Source organism: Morone saxatilis, unplaced genomic scaffold, assembly GCF_004916995.1.
Source record: "Morone saxatilis isolate NCDOM2014 unplaced genomic scaffold, NCSU_SB_2.0 Contig9, whole genome shotgun sequence".
NCBI lineage: Eukaryota > Metazoa > Chordata > Actinopteri > Moronidae > Morone > Morone saxatilis.
The window spans coordinates 15,658,067-15,681,432 of NW_023340268.1; the positions used below are offsets into that span (position 1 = coordinate 15,658,067).

The 23,366-nt window shown below is 41.6% G+C and overlaps 1 protein-coding gene across 1 annotated transcript in view; it reads left to right on the forward strand.

Moving 5' to 3' along the window:
- Positions 1 to 23,366, forward strand: part of adgrb2 (adhesion G protein-coupled receptor B2) — a 150,324-nt gene that overhangs the window by 91,427 nt on the left and 35,531 nt on the right. The window contains exons 16-23 of the mRNA XM_035681617.1: positions 3,379 to 3,482; positions 3,841 to 3,943; positions 4,450 to 4,600; positions 8,680 to 8,749; positions 10,241 to 10,307; positions 13,960 to 14,045; positions 18,629 to 18,728; positions 20,187 to 20,258. Coding sequence (XP_035537510.1) covers positions 3,379 to 3,482; positions 3,841 to 3,943; positions 4,450 to 4,600; positions 8,680 to 8,749; positions 10,241 to 10,307; positions 13,960 to 14,045; positions 18,629 to 18,728; positions 20,187 to 20,258 — 753 coding nt within the window. The remainder of the gene's footprint in view (positions 1 to 3,378; positions 3,483 to 3,840; positions 3,944 to 4,449; positions 4,601 to 8,679; positions 8,750 to 10,240; positions 10,308 to 13,959; positions 14,046 to 18,628; positions 18,729 to 20,186; positions 20,259 to 23,366) is intronic.

Sequence of the window (23,366 nt, forward strand, 5' to 3'; positions counted from 1 at the left end):
CACACATACTACAGACATACTACAGACATACTACAGACATACACACCCAACACAAGCACACATCCCCTCCAACTGCAACATAATATCACTCTATCTATTTAGAGCAGGGCATTTGTACACCGTAGCCTCAGGCCTGATGTGTTGCACTTGTGTGTCTGATGGTGTGGGTGTTTCCTTTTTTCTTTTTCCATTTCCTCTTTTGCAGCATCCTTCCACGTTATGAAATTAGACGCTTAATCTCATCACGCACATATAACCCAAACGTAGTAATTAAGCAAATTGACGCAATGAAGAGCTGAGGGGACAATTTGTGGATGTATATTAAGTAAATTACAAGTAAGAGTGTAATTTATTCCATTACATGTCTGGTAGAGGCTAATTTAAGACAAAGTAAAAGAGACAGAGAGAGAAAAGGAAATTCAATAGGCTTGTGTAAGTGTGTGTGTGTGTGTGCGTGTGCGTGCGTGTGCTTGTCATTCCCCATGCATCCTCCATGTTTGATCCGTCAGACTTCATAAAAACACAAATGCCTGTGTATCCTTTGACCTTCCTCTCTGCATAATATCAAACACACTGAGTCTCTGTTGTCTCTCTCTCTCCTCGTAGGCCTCCCTTTATTCCTGAAGCAGATGCTTGTCATATCCAGACTTTCTCTTATTTTTTTGTGGGTCTCTCCTTTCTTATAGGCGGTTTTGATTATGTTTCACCTCCATTCTCCTCTCAGCTTGTTTGTGTGTGCGCTCATATTGGTATTCCAGCCTATTCCACTTTCCTCTGGAGAAATTGGCTTCCTTTGATGGGCCAGGGAAAACCACTAAAAGGGAAGCTTTGCCTCTCGCTCGTTTTCTTTTCTCCCTATCTCTCTATTGCTTCCTCCTCCTACTCTTTGCTTTCTCTTCCCACTCCATCTCTCTCTCTGAATTTCTATCCTACTCCTTCCTTTCAGTTTGCATACTTTATTCCTTTCTTATGTGCGCTCTCTTGCTTTCCTCCTCAGCCTTCAGATCATCTTAAATAGACACACACACATTCACGCAGCTTAAACACTGACTTTCAATTACTTGGCTCATCTGCCTGAACGTGGTTTTGTGTGTGAGCATGTACTTTATTTGCAGTAAAACCTTGTGCAGTGTGTGTGTGTGTGTACAGTGATGAATCTTTGGGATGAAAGGGAAGGCTAGCCACTCTAGGAGGTAAATTGGGGTAAATTGTGTGATTGAGAACTTAAAAGCAGGCCAAACATAGAGCCCATTTGGGACACGGCGGGGTGTATGCTCTCCACACAGCTTCATTTGTCTGTTCCTCATCCTTTCATAGGCACACCTCAAGAGAGAGAGTCAAAGCAGAGGTGCGCTGTACATCCTGACCTAAATCGCTTAATTATGCGCTATGGTCTAGTGCTTTTAACCTTGTACACGAGAACTCTTACAATGGGTGTGAATGGGTGCTCAGAGGGCTCCCAGTGTACATTCTCTACCATGGCAGTTGGTTGGTTACCTGAATGATTATTCATGTGCTGCAATAAATAACGGTAAATTGAAACTATAATTATGATTACAAGGTCTGTAGGTGACGTCGGAAAAGTGGTCAAGATACGTCAAAATACGAACAAACAACAAGTTACACAATGGTGTAATTATGTGATATTATCCGGCTCCATCTGACAGACTTCGTCATTTTAATTAAAGGTAATTACATGTAATTAGCAGGATGTAATTAAAAGGAGCTACCAGTGGGATTGCAGCTAAGGAAGTACAAGAGTTAATAGATACTGTAAGTGCAAACAATTACTTTAATCTATACAAGCGAAGACTCTGACTGGATTAATTCAATTATATCAGTTATTGCTCTCCCTCCCTATCTAAATCTATCTATTTTTCTGTCCATCCATCTGGCTTTAAGCTCTTATACCCTTTTTGCACATTAACCCTGTGTATGACACTGGCTATGACACTGGCTATTACGTTAAACACAGGGTCGTCATGGGTAAATACTGGCTTGTTTCAGTCTTGTCAGAAACAAGCATCTGGCAAAATGGGTGCATTTTACTGTCATTTTGCTGCAAGTAATGTTTTTTTGTCTAGAAAGTTTGACATTGTGGTCAATAGGGGCAATAGCGTAATAGGGAAAAATAAAGCCGATTTATGAGTAACAGACATATTCATATCTTTTTGCAATCGGGCAGAGCGAAAGAGGAGGGATGCATGGTGGCAGCATGGTGGACGAGAGGTCAAATTACTTGAGTTATTATAACCTTGTATTTTACTTCTATTCTATATAGAAATCTCTATGCAAATTGTTACCCTAATTTTTTGAGTGTTATTAACTTTAATAAGATCAGTCAGATCAGATATATTACACATTTTATCAGATAAAAGAAGTCCAGTGTCAACTTATTACTGTGTCTTATCAGATGTTGTGGTGCCTCTCGTCACGTTAGTTAGGAGGCTTTGTAAACAGTAAATAAAAACAGAATGCAATGATTTGCAAATCTTTTTTGACCTATATTCAACTGTACAGTTCAAACATAGCATATTTCAAGTATTACCACACCAGATTTGGTATTTGTGGCGATATACCTCATTGGTTTTTGTAAATATACACATCATTCTGAAATTGATGCTCCTCCTCAAAGCCAGCGGCACAACAAAAAACACAATATTGAGAAATGAGATTTCCACACACATATTTTAATTCCAGATTTCCATTTATAAGCACATCAAATAAAATCAGATGGGTTGTTCTTTTGTTTTCAGTTTTTTATTACATTTTTTTCAAAACAGAAAACATGATTATGGTTTTGTCATATCAGAATGAAAATCCTCTTGCTGCAAACTACATTGACAAGGTCAGCTAAGTATCTAGTACTTTAGCCTTAAATATATTTCAAACTAGGATTTATTTCCTTGGTAACCTGATTTAAGAAAAAGAATAGTCAGACTTACATTTGACAGTCATATTCATGCATCTGTGAAATTAGAGACAAGGAGAATTAATGTCCAGGAGGGTTGGAGGTCTGTAGAGGTGTTGCTGTAAGCCAATAGTAACACTATATAGTGTATAAATGCATGCATTCTAATAACAAAGCCAAGCAGTGTCTGATCCATGTAAAGCCCTATGACGCATGGTCTCGAAGCCAGTATAAACATGACAAGCTGCAGATGCCATTTCCCAGTGACTTTAAATAACCAGTGTCCTTTTTTGTTATATTGTTTTGTTTTTGTTACAATAAAATAAGATGTAACTTGTTAACAAAAGCAAAACATTAGGGTTTGTCAAGCAAAGTACACCTGTGGAAAAAATGCCTTGCGGTAATTATTAACCATCCATTTCCCCCTCTCTATCCCTCCTTTTTCCTTCCTTTACCCTCTCTTTCAGGACATGGGTCCTGCCAGCATGCCCTCTGTGCCCCTGATGGTGGGCTGTGGGGTCTCCTGCACAGCTCTGCTCATCCTGCTGCTAATCTACGCTGCCTTCTGGAGGTAACACGCGCAAACACATGCTTGATGGTGTCGTGCCTGACTGTATACTCACAGACAATACGGCGGTGATTTCGATCACCATGCAGGCGCCTAACAATACATAAAAGTGCATTTTGTGTGAGTCCTCTGCTGTGCCAAAACTACAGTGAGGCCTAATAAGGAACAAATGGTTCAACTACAGCAGGGGGTGGTGATTACATTTTGCTAACACACATGGCAGATGGTAAAATCGAGCAAATGAATCTGCAATGTCCAAAAAGATTCTGTACAGCCCATCAATCTGTCATTAATACTTATCTCACATGTCTGTCCCCTCTCTCTCTCTCTCTCTCTGCCACTCTCGTCCTCTGCTCTGTAGGTACATACGGTCGGAAAGATCCATCATCTTAGTGAATTTTTGCCTCTCCATCTTGGCCTCCAATTTATTGATTTTGGTGGGACAATCTCAAACACTTAGCAAGGTAAGGCGCTGTGCACAGATAAACACATAGAGAGAATTCTATGCCCACACACTGCAACTTGATTTCCACAGTAAACCTCATGAGCACATTTATGATCCCAGTAACAGTGCTCTTGACCAAGCCTTTCATAATGCTTTGAAACAAAACTGGGCTCAACGGTAGACCAAGTTGATACAGTGGAGTTATCAAAGTGGCACACTGACATTTTTTGGCACACTGTGTACTCTGACTAAGCAAGACTGCAGCGTGTGGTGGTCAGTATCGATCAAAATGAGTAAAACCGCCGAGCCAGGTTGAACTCCTACTCTTCTAAACAATATGTGCTTCATCAGACTCCCTTTTTTCCACTTTGTCCTCTTTGTTTTGTGGAGGTTTCACTTTCCTCTGCTGAATAGTCCTAAGAGATGATTCATTATGACACCTCTCATGAAACTATCTTCTTTATTTCTTTGTAAAACGTCGCCAACGCTTTTATCTCTCCCTATCTGCCTTTATTTTCACTGCAGGGCCTCTGTACTGTGACTGCTGCCTTCCTGCATTTCTTCTTCTTGGCGTCCTTCTGCTGGGTGCTGACAGAGGCGTGGCAGTCCTACCTGGCCGTCATTGGCAAACTGAGGTCACGACTCATTCGCAAGCGTTTTCTGTGCCTCGGCTGGGGTGAGCTCCCACACTATCACGCATCACCACACACACACACACACGACTGCTGTGTTCATTTTAGCACCTGATTTTGATTCATTTTTAGATTCGTTTCACAGCTAAATTCATATGTGTGTCTTTGTTAAATATTTGTCTCTCTCCTGGCATTTTGATTGTACATCACTGCAAACAATCATAGCGAACATTGCATGAATTTGCCATTGATCTAATTTTGAGAAGGACTGGAGATATTTAGTCCGTGTTACTTTTCCTTCATTATTGGTTAAAGAGTAATGTTAGTTACTATGTGTGATTCTTCAGCAGGGTTGAACAGTTACTCATTACCAGTAATAGTATTACATTAATAATATTAGTTTTCCCAGTAACTAGTAGTGTAACTAATTATTAATACATTTCAGTAATAATATTACAAATACTCCTCCAAAAAATAATTACTTACAATATTACTTTTGATGTCCTCCTCTACTGATTTTAAATCAAACAATCCAATCACATCCTTGGATTAATTTTTGTAATCGTGGAGGAAACTAGTTTGGAAGATGGAAGCATTCAAGTTTCGAGGTTTCTTTAAACAAATGTTGTTTATTACCCAATATGTAAGTTATCTTCTCTAATACCATACATGATGCCATTTCATTGACCCATTCTTTGATACTTGGCCTATTTGTTTTCTTCCAGTAAAGAGCAATAAGCTGTTTGGCTTGCAAGATACACATATCTGCACCTGTATATTCCTTCTTCCTTAGTTTTAAGTTAGATGGGTACAGATTTAAAATGTTAGGACAAGGGGCCTCTAGAGAAGTGATTCTGTCCATAATATGTTTTACTTCTTTCCAAAATCCATTATTTTACTGCATTTCCAATTACAATGATACAGGGTTCCTTTATGTTCACTACACTTAGTACATGCACAAGACTTTGCACTAAAACAATAATTAGTTGTGTCCATTCGTCCATCTTTTACATTGTTTATTGTTTAGTCTTTATTGGAAGATGAAAATTGTAATGATTGTGGTTGTAGTTTTATTTTTAAAGGATACTTTTTATTTAGTTTTAGTCTTGTTTTCATCATTAAAAAAAGCTATTTTTTAAACACATTTTTATTGTGATAGTTTTAACTGACAAAATTAACACCGCATTGAAGTCCTGTGCACGCAAAATGCATATGAGCATGCCGAGTGCATACACACAATGACATTTGTAATACAATAATTTTGTCTTTCAACAACCTTCAGCCATCAACATCTAGCCTACTATAAAGTACTTTGTATGGTATATTGCTGATGTTTTTTCCAGGGATTACATGTCAGTCAGTCATTTGTGCCAACATATTGTGTGTTAATGGCTTGAATTTCTTTAGTCGCTGCATTTTGATAGAGACTATTCAGGATCATATCAACATTCATTGTTTACGCTTAGCTGCTAATGTAAGTTTCTGCTCTTGCTGTTACTGGAAATATAAACTGTCCTTCTGTGCCAGAGGATTTCCAGCATAGAAAATGAAGGCACTTTCATGAATTGGATGCTGATTGAACCACTGTTGTGTGACATGAATAGGTGATGGAGAGCAGCAATACAGGCATTTTTATGTTGTAGTGTTGAAATTGTTGACTGCATTATGTTTAATAACCTTCATTTGCTCCTTTCTCATTCATCCTATGTTTCATACACTTTAATGACCTTCAGATGCAGAGTCTAATGTTATCTTATTTAATACAGCCAAAGCTAGACATTCACTTTTACATGCCTTGACAAAACATGTCACAGTACACATTCAGAGTAAAGGTAATCTCGCTTCTTTCTCACCTCTGTTGCATTCACCTTCCGTGTCACTCTATTATGCTGTCCTCTCCGTGTTCTACAACCTGATGCAACAAGCGCCAGGGATGTAACATATGATAAGATTTGCATAACAGTGGCAAGATGCTTTGAGATAGCAAGATACAGAAATTACAACCACAGCCCCCCAGCACCATCACCACACACTGTCTGTTCATTTCACTCGATATTGATCCCACCAGACTAATCTGACAAGTCACTGATGCCCTTACCTGATACAGAGGGGGGAGAATGTATAGATTGCTGTACAGTCACAGATATCGGGAGAGATACTGAAACACAGCGTGTTTGTGTATGTGTGTGTGCTGGGTGTGCAGTGGAAACTATAGAATTATCTGATACGCTTCCAAATGCACATGAAATGCACAAAACAGTGTAGCAGAGTGGAGGGGATCAAACAGCTTATCCTCCTCGCATCCATTTCACAATTTTCTCCCCCAAATTATGTGATTGAAATCAGTTGCCATGGAAACAGGAGATTTGGGGTGTGAATGGATCTGTGTTAGATTAACAGTGAAGTGTGTATGCCTTATGTATAGGTGCGTGATTACCGTATTATATATCGATAAATGCTAGATTGATGTTGTTGTTGTCTAATTGAAACTTTGTGCATGCTGGTTAGTGGACCAGCCTGGCTTCCCACCATCTTATTTGTTAATGTTAATGTGACTTTTTCTAATTGCTTTTCATTTGCAGCCATAATCACAGCTTTGTTAATTACATGAATATTTCAGAGCCAAGCTCATTACGGGGCCAGCATATTTCCTTCCTTTCCTAGCACGCGCTCTGTGACACTCACTCTCTTTCCCTCTCATTTACAGACACACACACACGCAGACACACACAAATGGCTTGATTTAGCTAATTAATCCATGACTTATTGACCACTTCAAGCTGTACCTCACATTGTTTTACAAACTTTTTTAGTCTCACATGCTTGGAGTGTTACTCACACGCCCACGCACAGGCATGCTGCATGGGTGGGTCGCCTATGGCAGGGTTAATGTACACAAGAATGGCCTTAAATGCAGCGGTGGAAAGTAAGGACGGTGCTTGATTAAATGTACATAATAACTATAATTGGGAGGTACTTGTACTTTAATGAAGTATTTCCATTCTATGCTACTTTAGACTTTAGAGGAAAATGTTCTAGTTTTTACTCCACTACATTTATTTAGTGGCTAGAGGAAACTGGTTACTTCTTTTCAAACCTTTTCAAAGGTTTTACATTAAAAACACGTTTACAATACAATACAAAGGCCCAAAGCCTCAGTAGGTGGTTGGGGCATCTTGCCATGTTCATTAATTGTTAGCTGTTCACCTACGGAGAAATTTCCCTTCTAAACCTCTCACACGGCTTCATAGAACTGTTCAAAAGAGATTTGTGTATCAGAACTTTTTATTCTGTCCTCTCCCATTTATCATATCACGATCCGTCAGATTCATCATGTGACCCTTTTGGAGGGGCTTTTTGTTTTTATACTTTAAAAAGCCCCTCCAGACATGTGTATACAGACAAATAGTCATCTTGGAACAATAATGTGTGTCTGATTTTATTCCCACAAAAAAACGTATAATTCCCACATTATGCTTAACAAGGTATCTACTCCTTTTACCTCATTAAAAATTCCAGAAGATAAGAATATGTACATTTTGTTCATTTCTGAAGTTTTTTTGCTGGACACAAGATGTCTCCTACTTCACTATAAAGTCCATTTTAAACTTTTTTACTTTCAGCAGATGAATGTAAAAAACATCCTTCTGGTGTCAAACTCTGCACATACATCACTCTGCACAGTGGAAGAACAAGAACAAAAAGTACATTTCACGAATGACACTTTTTTTATTGTTTTGGACTTTTACTTAGTTTTTTTACTTTGCAGTATTGGTACTCAAGTACTGAAGTAAATGATCTGAATACTCCTCCCATCACTACTTAAATGCTAAATCAGTGCTTCCATCCCATGCAGTGAACTGGGATCTAAGCCCAGTTTTCATGCCTGCAGCTAGACTTTGTGTCAGGGAGCACTTGGGCTTTACCTACAGAGCACTCAGTCACTTTCAATCACATATGCACAAGTTACATGCTATTGCATGGCTGCTTAGCATTTTAATAGGAAGAGCCATATGGAGTCGTTCACACTGGAGAATCTTATTTTGCAGACATGCTTCATCGTCCCCATTAAGGCTTCCTTTTATCCTTTGTCTCACCCTTTTTGATCTTTCTCTGTCTGCAGGTCTTCCAGCCCTAGTTGTAGCAGTGTCAGTGGGTTTCACCAGAGCAAGAGGTTACGGCACAGCCAGCTAGTGAGTACTGCTTCCTGACCCCCTGCCCTGTCCCTTACACTAATCTTGATTCCATTTGGACATCATCACTCAGTTTTTACCTCTGATTTGTGTTTGGATGGTCTGGAGGCACAGAACCACCCATCGCCCCCGCCTTTCCTGCTTACCATTCAAAGCATGCCCAAGTTTCCCCTTTGCTGTTTGAAATAGTCTGTCATTTCCCCCGAAGGTTTCCAGCCAAGGTCTAAATTTGTATTATTATACAATTCTATTTTATAACTTACCAGAGGTGGTCATTGATTCATTCAGTCTAGGCTCTGCTATAAACAGTTTGAATGTATAAACTCTGAATGTGTTTTTCACATTCTTTGTGTCAACAAAGCATTCTGTTTTACTCGCATCCATCTATCCATCGAATTTCTATAACTGCCTATTCCTATTCTGCAAGTCCAAGTCAATGTTCACATTTGTTGGAGGGGTTGTCAAGATTCTATTGAAAACAGATTAAAGCCCCTAAAAACTAGGTTTAAAAAGTATTTCTGTTTAACTTTAAATATTCATGACTTAATAAGCAACAAAGATAACTTCTTAAATCCCCCATGTGAAACAACCACAGCTGTTTTAACCAGAAAATGTTATGTGTTTATATTAGACTCCATCACTCAAGTTAGAAACTGATTGAGAGAATAGGTTTTCAGGACCTTTGAAATAAAAATTAATCTCATTGAGGTGACAAGATTATCCACTTTACGTGTTCTAAAGGGGATTTTGAGCAATTTTTTAACCTCTAAATCTCAGATGGAAAGCGTAGTGCATGTGTTTAAATTTATATTGAGTCAAAACTCATATTCAAGACCTCTCGACATCCGTGCAGCATATGTAAAGCTTGTTTTGCAAGTTTTGTTTGCATAGCAGCACAGCAGCTAATTTAAACAGCACTATTACCAGTTACTGTTGGGCTGTGTTACCCAGCCAATGGTGTAACTGAGTCAGTGAAAACATATCTCACAAGATGTTTACAAATGTGTTCTCTCTTACTTTACTTAACATCTCAATTAATACGAGGACTGAATATTAGCTTTTGGGCTGTGTGTTCTTCATCTCCCTTTTCTATTGAGCTGCAATTAAGACAACAGAGGAGTTTTAGTGTGCTCTGATGACATCACTGGAGGACACATTTAAACTCATTAAGTCTCAATAGCTTTCACACCAAACGAAATTTCACAAAAGCATTTACAGTTTGAGGATATGTTTTAGGTAATATACATAATAAATGTGCTCGGCACTGAGGGCGATATTTACAGAAACCGGCACTTACACACCCATAGAAATGACTGCTTTGTCCCTCACTTAGGAAATTTGAGTAAATGTGATCCATAATTGCTTGTGTACTTGTTGTGGTTAAGTACTTGGCATTCACAGCAAGTGAAATGTGAGACCGGAATGTGGTGAAGTGATATTTTATCCTGTTTTGCTGTGTTCTGTGCTTAAAACACTTTCTCTTTTCTCTAGTTGCTGGTTATCCTTGGAGGGCGGGCTGCTTTATGCCTTCGTTGGGCCTGCTGCTGTCATTGTATTGGTGAGTCTGTCCAACACGCTGTCTGTCGGTGAGGTTTCCTCACTCCCTGTCTCAATGGTCACATTGCGTAATTCTACAAATATTTTGTATTTCGCCTCGGAGCTAAGCTCTTTAAAGCAGCTGGAGCGGACCTCTGAGGATTTTCCTCTTCTCTTCGCTACCACATGCACGTGTGAGCACACAGACCCGGGGTGTCCACGACAAAATGATGAGATGAGCACTTTGATCTTTGAGTATAAAATGTCAGCTCAGAAAAACTAAAATATATTCCAGTTTCCCAGCCATGCATCATATGCCTGGACTGAATTCTAGCCCAGCAGCCAAATATCTCACTCTTATGTGTACTTTCAAAGTATGAGTCACTGTACCCATGCAAAGCTTTTTTTTTATTACTTCTTTTCAGACATAAATATGTGTCTAACAGTGTTCACCAGCATTATAATGATGTGTCCTTTGTTTGTGTTTGCCAATTCCCATAAAACAGACATTTTTATTTACAAGTAAATACAGCTCTATATTGTCCTACAGCAAAATGGAGTGCATTGATTGCATCTCAGTGGTGTTTTAATCATCTGTTGCTGTGTGCTGCTGTATGTGGCTGTTTCTAGGATTAGCTAATTTCTCCTAAATGAATCCCTGGGTGGATATTTCCACCACTAAGCTTAATAAATCTGGATGGGGTACTAAACTTTAAGTTTGTTAATTGCTGCCACTGCTGCTGTTGTTGTAGTTGCTGTGTTTGTGTGTCTGCTCTTGCATTAGAATATCTTACTTTTTTGTTGCTCGCACACTTACTGGAAAGTACATGTCAGAACGGAAGCATGGATCAGACAGCGTCTCAGGTGTGAAGAGTATTACGCATGTATTTGAAGTCAATTCCTGGCAAGAGAGTGGCAGTTTGATACATTCTTCAAGCAAGGGACGTGAAGGAAGGTGGGATTATTAAGCACTGAATATTCATGATTATGATAATGTAGTAACTTCCAATACTACTATTATTTAAAGGTTACATAGTCCAAAAGAAAAATCAGAGTGGTGTTTAATATATAAACTTATAATAGTAAGACTCGCACATTATAATAAAAGAAAGGTTGGTGTCTGTATGCATAAGAGCTCAAAGGTCACAGCTGTCATGTAAAATCAAAGCACAGTAATCCTCATATGATGTGTGTCAGTGTCTGCCTGGTGTCTCTTGGACTGTTTCCAACTTTCCACCTTTTCTACCTCCACAATGTCGATGTACACTCCACACCCCAGCTGCTATGTAATGGTCCCCGGTGTTGTTGCCGGGGTCCCACTCTAACAAACAGCTGTAATGAGAGAGGGACGTCGGGCAGAGAAACACAGACCTTCCCACAGGACTCTTCTCTAATTAATGAACCTGGCCTTGGGCAAATAGCAGAGCAGGATGATGCTGACTCACAGAGCCAGGGCCAGACATGACTGGCATGACAATAGTGCTCTCACAATCTGGCACATCCTAGGTAGTTGTCAGCAGCAACACACATGAGAGGGAAGGGGATCAGAGAATGAGAGGGAGAGAGAGTTTTTAGCAAATTGCAAAAAAGCTGCCAGATGTAGCAAAGCAGTAGGCTTCACGTAAAATCTGAATTCTGCAAAATCTTCAAAGACTGACCACATCAAAGTCAGACTTTAACTGCTCAACTACACTGCTCTTTCTTTAAGATTTCTAGCAACCGTGTATAGAATCTATAACATTTTTCTGCCTGGGCCAAAGCTTTTGGTGACAGATGAAGGCAGGAATTCAGGCTGACATTGAGTGATTCTTTGATAAGAATAGGAATGCATTGCATGCACAGTATATATAGGCACTAGAGCGGGAATGTCATTTGTTGCTAATCCACCTCACCGCTGACCCAAACAGCACAAACAGATATACAATAACCAAACAGAGACACAAAAGAAAGAAACCCACAGAGGGTGGAAGAACGAATATGGATGAATGTCAGGAAATCAGGATTAGAAGGAACATGTCGCCAGCAAAGAAAATCTCCCATATGGGCAGGATTTCAGAGTGGAAGGTCTTGATGTGGCAAGCCCTGGCTCAGATCTGTGTGTCTAATAGAATCTCTATCACTGGGTCACTGTGGCCAGATGTTTGGCAGGCTTAGCTGTGGGCTCCTCATTAGTAAGAGAAACCAGGGTGATTTTTTTTTTTTGTCAACACAAATGGAAAATCATAGCTTAGAGAGATCATAATTACTGTATGTTGACTGTTTTGTATAATTCTGTCAAAGAAAACGTCAAAACTTGACCATTTACAACAAATGGTTATACAGGTAGATTTGAACACATTAAATTGGTAAAAACAGCGTTGGTATGAGCATAATCAGGAGAATAAACAGTGATAATAATGTCTGTGTTACACATCTGCATGGATATAATTGGATGTTACTAGCCACCCAGCTGTGAGTGAGCCAATCATTGTGAAGCATATTGCAAAAAATACAGGTGTTCATCAGTGCTCTGCCTAAACTTGCGCTATGCTTGATAGACTAATACAACTAATAGCCCTGACATCTCAAAGTACCTTGCTGAGTCTTTGACCACTGGTAGGCTTTGATGCAGTGCTTTTAGGTTGGGCCCTGTTCTGTTTGTATGGAACATGCACATGCAAGGATGCACACCCTGCTGCTTCCACTGATCAACAGTTGGTGGTGGTAACAAGCAGAGAAGTACAGCAATGCACCAACAAAGGCAGTGGAGAATTAGTTAGTAAGTAAAACATGGTTTTTAATTGGCTTTATAGGAAAAGAAATACATTGGACATATTTGTTTGACCTCCAAGATAAACACAAGGGGTTTTGGTGAGAATGTCAACATAACTTTCCTTTGTTTACAAGTACCTTTTAAAGTTGGCTAAACTTCTTCCAGCAACACAGTGCTCAGTCCTGCCAGTAGTGGCCGGAAGCTGTACTGCAACACAGTGCTCAGCAGTATGACCAAAAGAAATGTTTTGACACAATTAAAAAAAATCTGCTGCCAAGCACTACTGCAACAATCAATTCTCTTACATCAGCATTGTTGAATCTGAGCAGGAAAAATATTTCTAGCTAATGAAATTTCTGAGTGATTGGCCAAATGTAAAGTTGCATGTGTATCTGTTGTATAAAACAGGCCTTATTAATAGATCGTTATATCATAGTCTGGTTAGATTTGATTTAACTTAATAAATAAAAATGAATACATGTGCCTTTGTTGTCAAAGCATAGCATCAGTTTAAAAATGATCACAAACATGTATACAGAGCTGGGATGTTGTAGTGTAAAGTGTTGGAATTATGTCCCGCTTCCTCTTTAGACATTTCTTCTTCATTATGACGAATGTTTTCAGAACTGTAAGCAATAGCTGTATGCTAAGAAATCTATGTGTGCTTTGTCTGAAATGTCACTGAGATGAGCTTAAAGCTTCTCTTGCATAGGAGCAAGTACGCCTGGGAGCCTTGACAGCAAAGTCACTGTCGCTTTCAGTCATGAGTCTCTGGGACAATTAAAACGTCATTTTCAATGAACTGAAACTGTAAGAAAGAAAACAGCAGGAAAACTATTATGAATAGGGTATGATTGAATCGCTGTTGGCAACCCATCTATTACAGCAATCCTGATCAAACTCTCCTCTCTGTCTCTCTCAGGTGAATATGCTCATCGGAATTGTGGTGTTTAACAAGCTCATGTCTCGAGACGGCATCTCAGACAAGTCTAAAAAGCAGCGAGCGGGGTAAGTTAACTTCCTACATCAACATCTCCATACAAAATACGTTAACGCACACCCTCCACAAAACACACACATCACTTACTCATCCATCCATTCAATTCTTGGTTGGAACTGACTACAAATTTTGCTGCATTAGATACACTTTACCCTCTGTCAGACACAAGCTTGGGGAGACAACATCTTCATGGCAACTAACTCGAACTGCTTTCAGGGGTCTCTGAACACACACATACTTGTGCACCTGGGCCCCTAAAAAACAATGATCACAAGATACAATCCAATTTTGGCAATAAAATGACATCTGCTATGTTGTGTTGCTATCAGCATTTCACTACCGCTTCCACATACATACAGTTTCCACCTTGTTTTCTCACCTTTATGTAACATAGATGACTACAGAGGATATGAAAATCAATGGCAGATGGAAATCTAATTACACACTGTAAACACCGGGATTATGTGATTATTTTTGTTATTCCACGGCAAACATGCACACTTGATATATGCATACATATCAGACATGCATGCATATGCATCCGCACACAACATTACGTCTATTAAAGCAGTTATTCATTTACTAATCCTATGAGCTCTCGCAGCCAAATCCGAGTTTTCATTTCCATAACTATTGATTCCATTATTTTCTCTCCTTTTTCCTCTCTCTCATTACATTTCCTCCAACGTCTATCTGCTGCGTAAATTGAAATTGATAATTTGTGTATCGCTGCAAGGGTTAACAGTACAGATTGGCTCTCCGGGGGGTTGATTAGCTTTTGTTACCCGGTGATGCAACTGAGATTAAACCAGTTGATGTGTACAAACACACCTACACAATCTCACACATATATACTCACACACACAAACAGGTGTACCCTTCTTTGCTACAGGCAAAGTCCTTGGCGTTAGCCGAGTATTAAGCACATTCCATTTCCGATTCTCAGAAGTATGCGTTTAGAAGCACACAGTTTCCATTGAAGCGCTCCCACACACAGTAGTTGGTAGTGTTGCTAACAGGACAGGCTGTCATTAGCGTAATGTATTTCCTTATGAAGCCGTGGGGATGTGGCTGGCACTAAGGCAATGAGCTGTGATGGGACACTAATGTAGCATAGCCCGTGCATGGCCCCATCATTCTCCACTTGCGATATACACACACACACACACACACTGTTTCTCCCCGTATGAGTAGTCAACTGTAAGTAAACAGCCGAAGGAGTCTTTTCCTTCCCTTACACCCTGATAAAGCTTCATTCTGCACAGTCACATGTTCACATAAATAACACACACACACACACCTGCATTATACTGGCAGTGGAATAAGATGATTGGTGTATTTCCTGTCTGTGTCACTGTTAATCTGTTAATCCACATGACTCTGCTGTAACATTACAATGTCCGTCTCCCACTTTCTCTCTACTTGCTCTGATTCAATCTTTGTATTCTGACTGTTATTCATTGCTGCTACTTTTTAAGATCTGGTTTTTAATTTGCCTTTCTTTCTTTTCTCCCTCCCCCTCTCCCTTCTTTTCTTTTCCCCTCCCTCTCTTTTTTGTGTCCACTTTTTCTCCTGTTCTTTTTTTTCTTCTTTTCCTTTGGTTCTTTTGCAACTGTGACACGTGCACATTCACCTGTTGCCATCACTGGAACTTGTGCTTCCACACATCCCCCACCCCACTCCCCCTTCCACCTCTCCACATGGTTGTGTGTATATCTGTGTGTGTGTGTGTGGGCGTGTGTGTGTGTGTGCGCACCTAAAGTGTCCCAGCGGAGGCGCGGAGCCGACTGCTCCTGAAATGCTCCAAGTGTGGCGTGATCTCGAGCACCGCTCTGTCCAGCGCGACTGCCAGCAGTGCCATGTTAGTCCATCTTCATCTTTCTATCTCTCTCTGTTTCTTTCTCTTCCACATACTCTCTCCATCTTCCTCTCTCTCTCTCTCTCTCTCTCTCTCTCTCTCTCTGTCTCCATCCTTTTAATCTCTGGCTGTCAGTAATGATGCAGGATGACATTCAGACTCGTCTGGATACAAAAACAAACTAATGAAAGGCAAAAACACCTGCACTGCAAGCCGCCACTGTTTAATGAGAGCATGTTTTGATCCAAAGCGGATTTCCTCAGGTCGTGCTGAGCAAACCTGACCTGTGTCAAACAGTATTTGTGCATCGTTTTTTTAAGTTTGTTTTAACTTGTTTATAGCCCGCCATTGCAGAGGCTTAACACATCAGGGCAGTGCAATGTCAGTAATACATTACAATACAATACATATATATATATATATATATATATATATATATATATAGCGGAGATGCTGGTGTCTAAATCTTGCATGGAGTATTTTTTTCCTTTTTACTGCAAGTCTGTGATATTGGTGAAGAAATGAATTCCCTAATTGTGCTAAACAGCCTGTAATAGTTTTATAATGTCTTTTGTGGCTCTGGAGGGAGCTTTGTCAGGTCTAACAAGATGATTACAATGACATCGTATCTCGACGTGAGCTTGGAGACGACAAATTTTGGATTGAGTTGCATTTTGGGAACTTTTTGTTTTTTTTTTAACGTTTAGTCCCAGAATATCAAAGCCTTTAAATCAACTTGTATTCTTCTTGTTGTATTCTGCTTCTCACAAATCTCCCATCATTAAGTACAATACAAAATTACTGGAATATTCCTTGGACACATTATCTAACAAATGCGACGACAAAAGCATCTGATGTACAATGTGCTGCTGTAAGAGGTCATTCAGAGTTCAGAGCAAAGCAAATCACATTAGTATCCCAAAAACCAATGTTGAGAAGGGATTAAAGAGACAGAGGTAGATGTATGGTTATAGTACATTTGTATGCATTTGCCACACCATGTTTCTATGTGCGAGGTGCTACTCTCTGAACTTAAAGTATCTCCCCACCGACATCTCCTACTGGGTGGTGACATTTTAGAAGGTGTAACAAGAAAAAGACCAAAGACCAGTTTCTTTTTTAAGACTGCTCTCTTAGTGAGAGGTTTTCGTTGTCATGGTTTCATGTTCAGTCAGTCTATTAATGAAAGACCCACCTCTCATTTTACTGTTCCAAAAGACCCTGTGCATATTTAACCACGTCCGTGTGCAAATCATTCATTATGGCTATGTGTTTATTTTGGAAGAACACTCTTTTTAAAGCAGCAGCAACTCTGTCCTCAGATGTGTTGTCGCATGATTGGACGTTGTGATTGATGGCTAATGGGATACGGTTGCCTATTTGCAGTAACAAGTTTGTATCAGTTTTCTTGTTGTCACTTGGAACACGCAGGGCAATTATTTACTTTTTTCATGCGGCTTTGCTGATCTCAGATCCACCTACATATCTGCTGAATACATATAGAGTCTATTATTAGGTATAGGCATTTATAACCACAATATCGCACTTGTTATTGCTGCTTGCAGTATACTGTTTTGTTGGAAGTCCTTCAAATAATCTGCTAATAGTAATCCTAGTGGAAAACCATAATCAAACAGTCCATGCTATGTAATTTCAGTATGATGCACTGACACAGCAAATGCTGCTTCACACTCCATCCTTCTCCTTAGTATTATTATTATATAGTAAGCCTGATCTATTTATACATAAGTGTCTTGATAAAGCTTTAAAGACTACAGTATTACTTGGGAATTTAATTTGAAAATGCGACAACCACCATTTGCAAATTGTGACAAAGCAATTCCCAGCTTTCCCCACATTTCTTTTCTCCCAAATGACTTTGTAGCACTTTGAAATATAACAGCTCATTAAAAAACACTTATTATGTATGATGAGGTACACTTGCAGTATTAGAGTATGTGTTTTCACATTGAATGTAGGCCTTTACTGTAACTGTACTGAGCTATATTGTATGGTTAAAACCACATTCCACAACAGCTGGAAACTATACACATTAACAAGGGGACAGCACAGCTTTGGCTTTATTGCTCTATATTCTCTTTTATTGTTTGCCTTTGGACATGCATCTCTAAAGAGATGTGCATATTTCTCAGCGTAGCTAGACAGAGCTGTCCATCTGTCAGACTGATGGTCATAAAACCATGAATATGTGCTCAAATAGCGTGAACATTTTAAATTGGTGTCTGACTCCATAGAGTTACAGATGCACACAGACTTACTCTTCAGAAGCACCAGTGTCAGAACTTGTCAATGGCCTGTCTTCCCCCTCCCTGTTGGCCCTCTGCCTATCGTCTCACACAGTCCACCAGCATGGCACTTAGTGCGCATCAACCATGTAATTGTGAGCAATTGTCAGTCTCATAACTATCTACATGATTACACATCATCTTCCACTTCTCAGTTAGAATATTAAGTCTGATACCAACCTCAGTATGCCAATCAGCTTCAAATTGCCCACCATTGAACCTATGACTGATGATATGACTGCATTTGTGTGTGTGTGTGTGTGTGTGTGTGTGTGTGTGTGTCTGTGTGTTTGGTGTGTGACATGTGGAGTTATGTGACTTACCAGAGCTGGCGGGTCTAGTTTGAGACTGAATCCCTTGTTCCTTCTCCTTCTTTCCCCTGCTCTACCCCTCCCTGCCTCTGCCTCTCTTTTTCTGTCTCTGACAGGGCCTCTCTGTGGAGCTCCTGTGTGGTTCTTCCTTTGTTAGCATTAACCTGGATGTCAGCAGTGCTTGCCATAACTGACCGGCGCTCCACACTCTTCCAGGTGATGTATCACACAACACTGGCAAGAAGCTCAGTTACTGTAACTTGCACACATACATACGTACACTTGCGATGCACCATGGAAAGGCAGTTTTAAAATGGTGCATGGCAGAGATAGACTCATCCATGCTGGCAAATATGACGACGCATCCTATGGCGTGGTGAAAATGGTTAATGGTTTGGGTGTTATGACCTTGTCATATTGAAATTTTAGTCACTGAATCTAAAAAGTGTAAAAAGTGTCTTCTGCAAAGTTCAGGGAGCCTCTATTCTTGACATTGTATCACATTTGGTCTCAAGGAAAAAAGATTAAACCTGACTGATACCGTGTTCAAATAGAGAATAGGGCAAAGAAGACTATATAATAAACATAAAGGAAGGAATAATGTAGTATGCACTGTGGATTCTGGGTAAAAACACTGTCTATGAATGAAAGTGAGCGGCTGTGGTGATTTATTATGAATAAACCTGACTTGGCTGACTCATTTCCTTTCATATCAGTGTTCCTCTAATGATAACTGACTCATTTCACTACAGTATTACAAGCCAGTTATACAAGATATAATAATGCAGCATGTGCTACAGCACCCTGGGGTGCCTTAAAGAGTGTCTCTTTTTATCCTTTTTACTGAGCATTTTTCACCTTTCAATTGTTTCAAAAGGATCAAAATAGAAAAAAGCCAGCTAATCACCATATCAAAACACTAAATGCTTAAATGTGCAATTGTACCACACTACACCACAAGAATAACGATGACAGCTCATGGTCGCTGGTGTTCATGGTAATTCAACACGTTTTGTGAGTTTTTCCCACACTGATGGAAATATTTGTCACTGTAAATAGAGCTCAAACAGATGCTGACACGTCTTAGCCCTCCACACAGTTTTAGTCAACTGAACCCTCCAGCCAAAAGAACTAAAATCAGTGCAATGGAAGCAGCCGTAAGCTTATGGCTTTTTTGTGGTGAGCCATCCCACGCTACATGCCTCTTCTGCAGGGACTGTTAAATGTGGCAAAGGTGGAAAGTAACCTTGGTAAAGATCTTGAGAGAAAACAGCATTTTTTAGTCAGCAAACATCCTCAATACTTTAAGCAACTAAGACATGTAACTGAAAAACAGAATAAATCCATGTTGTCGTGTGTGTGTGTGTTTATGTCCTTGATAACCTAAATTGGAATTTTACTTTTAAAGAGAAAGACATACATTACATTTAAATGCATTGTGCAAGTGTGGTATTCAGCAAATCTGCACAGAAACATCTAACAGGTTATTATTTGATTGAGAATAGGATATATATATTAATATAATACTGTAATGGCATGTGTGTAGGAAAGTGGTGTGTCTGTTACATATGAGGGGTGGCTGGGAAATCACTAGGTATGGGTGTCATGATTTAAAAATATTTGGGAACCAATATAACAATGTGCAATAAAGACAATGTTTCTCGTCTCCCCTAGGTGCTCTTTGCCGTCTTTGACTCTGTCCAAGGTTTTGTCATCATCACCGTCCACTGTGCAATGCGTCGAGAGGTGAGTCCAGTTTCTTCCTTCTGCTAAACAGCCGTGCGGCCATGTTGACTTCATGCATTTGTAATTCAGCGCCACACAGCGACCTCAGCGACACTCACTCCCTTCGACAGGTGGGAGTCATGTTCACAAATGTCACATTAGTTTCCGGGTCAGTTTGAAGTCACGGTAGAACACAAGCGGATCAGACACGAGGAGGATTAGCATGGTACTTATGTCCTATGTTGCAGCGCTTCTTTATAATGTAGCTTGATAGTGCAGTATTGTCCGTCTGATCCAAGGCTGCTTTAAAGAGCTTACTAAGATTCTGTATGGAATAAGATGATAAGTCCCTAACTAATACCCCCTAGTGCCTGTTTGCAACAGGCTTTGCTGTGCCCCCCCCCCCGGGATGCTAAATTTCAAACTCATTGTGCACACACATGTCCACACTGTACCCTCACTCCGCCCTTCGAGAACAGCAATCCTGTACACACGCCCATCGGGACAGTAATGCGCCACCACACTCCACACCAAATGCATCATTTACGCCAATTCAATGGATTCTACCAATATCATCCGCGACTTCCACCTAACTGTACAACCTCGTGTGCTCTCTGTTGCCTGACATGCACCGTACCCCACAACCCAGCCATGCCTTATCATCCCACAGACATTACTGATCATCCGAACTACACTGCATACGTTACACGTGAATTTTTACAAACCCGCTTGGAATGCTCACTAGCTGCGCCATTAAATAATATCCACATAAACACGGCGGCAGCGGATCCCAGGCTTTCAGTACAAATCCCAGCGACAATTCTATTTCAAATCGTACTCCGAAACCAGCCCTGCCTAACGAGACTCCGAGCGTCCAATCCTGTCGTAGCCTGCAGCAACAACTAGCGCCACGAGGGGAGTGGCCACACCAGAGAGAGGGGAGGCGAGGCGGGGGAGGAACGAGAACACGCCACGGTAGGGTGAAGCAAATGAGGAACAGCATTACCCAGCTCGCCAGAATAGCAACAGAGAAGGCAGCACAAAGCCTGCTTAGCTTCCCAAGCAAAGCAAACTGCAAGACACAGAAACGTGCGCGACACAGCCGCAGTGCGTGGTAGCGCCCTCCGCCGATAGTACGCCCCGCTGCTTGTAAGGTGCGGCCGGAGAATGAAAGGACGACGGTTGGCCTCAGACGCCCCTGCTTCGAGACAGTGCAAGCCGACGCAGGCGGCCGCCACAGAACACAATGCGTGCGCCGTTAGCACCGGTTTGGTCGATAGGACCGCAGGAGCGGGAGGACGGCGCAGGCACAAGAGGGACCGCCGCTCCCACAGAGAAGAGGATGAGAGGAAAGAGGAAGAGAGAGAGGAGCAAGACAATAGTTACATCGATAGACAGAGAACCGGAGCGACACGCACGCAACGACGCGCGAACGCGTCCGCCGTGCGGCGGCGGAGGACCTCGTGTGGCCGCCAGAGCCAAAGAAATGCTGACGGTCTCCGAACCCGAGCACAGCGAGCAGGAGCGTCATACGTAGTCCGGAGCCGGAGGACACACATAGAGGGAGAGGCTGGACGAGGGACGCTAGGCCCGCGAGCCAGACTAGACACGGCTCTCTCACTTTGACGTGTCAGCCATGACGCTGCATTGCGGGTGGCAATAACCCACCAAACACACAACATACCACAGCACACACCTTACGACAGCGACAGCCAACACTAACAACAGAATGCGCGAGCCCGCCAAATGTGTACTGGGCGCCTGAATCGGCGACCATGACAAGAGGAAGCAGACGGACGACGCAAGGACCAAACAATGCGAGGCAAATACTCCTAGACTCATGCAGCAGCTATCTATCCCGCAACGGCAGACACATGGATACTCTACTCCAATCCCACTCCAACTTGGCTCAGCCGACGCCACACACACACCACACGACCACACACACACAGGACTACCCCAGCTACGCAGCCCCCGCCACCGCGCCCACCCGACGTGAAGATGCTCCTCATCCCGGTCCGTCGCCCCTTCGTCGCCACCCCCGCGGCCTTCGGCTTACACACGCGGCGCCGGTCTTGCGTAATCTCACACCCCCATCCGAGATTCCCTTCATCGGGATTTCGACCGGCGGCCCAAGAGTGTGACGAATGATGGTTGCTCTTCAGCAGTAACCAGCGCCATCTAGCTAATCGACCACCGAGCCTGATGGAGAAGACATCCTCCGACTTTGCTGTGAACATAATGCCACAGGGGATCGCGATCCCTTGACATCTGAGCTGGCATTACCAAGAACCCAAGTGCCTCTGCACCCAGTCGCGCTAGTGTCGTGTTGGCATTAGCCTGCCCAGTACATGTGGCAAGGGATAAAGACAACACAATCATCTCGCACCACCGTGGAAGACCAGGGGTTCAGAACATTCTATCCATCCACAGTCCGCTAGCTAGACACCGTGCGGCCCACCGATCCACAAGGGTCAGCGATTGGCCACTTGAAGAAGTGCTCGTGTCGCTTTCTATACCTTCGACTCCACTGCAAAACCTGTTATATAAAGCTCCCAAGTTTGAGCTTAGCTCTTGTGGAAAATATATGGTGGTCCCGTTTACTGCTGGCATTCACATACATTTCCTAGTGGGAGGTACGAGAATCCTGTCATCCTGCAGAGCCCTCGCATAAAACGATGAAAACGAAATACTAAAGTGTTCTGAGCGAGAGAGTTCCCCCATTCCGGCTCGCAACATTGCCAAACTCAAACTTACAGTAAAAGTTCCTCCACCTAACTTCTTTCCTTTGCATCATCCCTACCCTTTTCCTCTCTATAGTTTCATCCGCCTCCTCTCAATCCCCCTTAATTCTCCGTCTTCAGCCGGGTGCACGGAATTGGCAGTCTGCGCTGTAGGAAGCTGGGGGCCTCATTGACTAACAGCACGACAGCGAAACTCCACCAGACTCCCTGCAAGAATGGACAGGTGGCAGACTCATGTGAACTAGAATCTCATTTCATCCACAGTCTGCACGCCCCACTTACGTCCCTCGGTAGCTAACACTTAAACCAGGGCTGGAGCTTTCTAGAAGCTGCAACTCCATAGCAAGAAGCATGCTTCCATCTATTTGAGAGTGCTCAAAGCTTT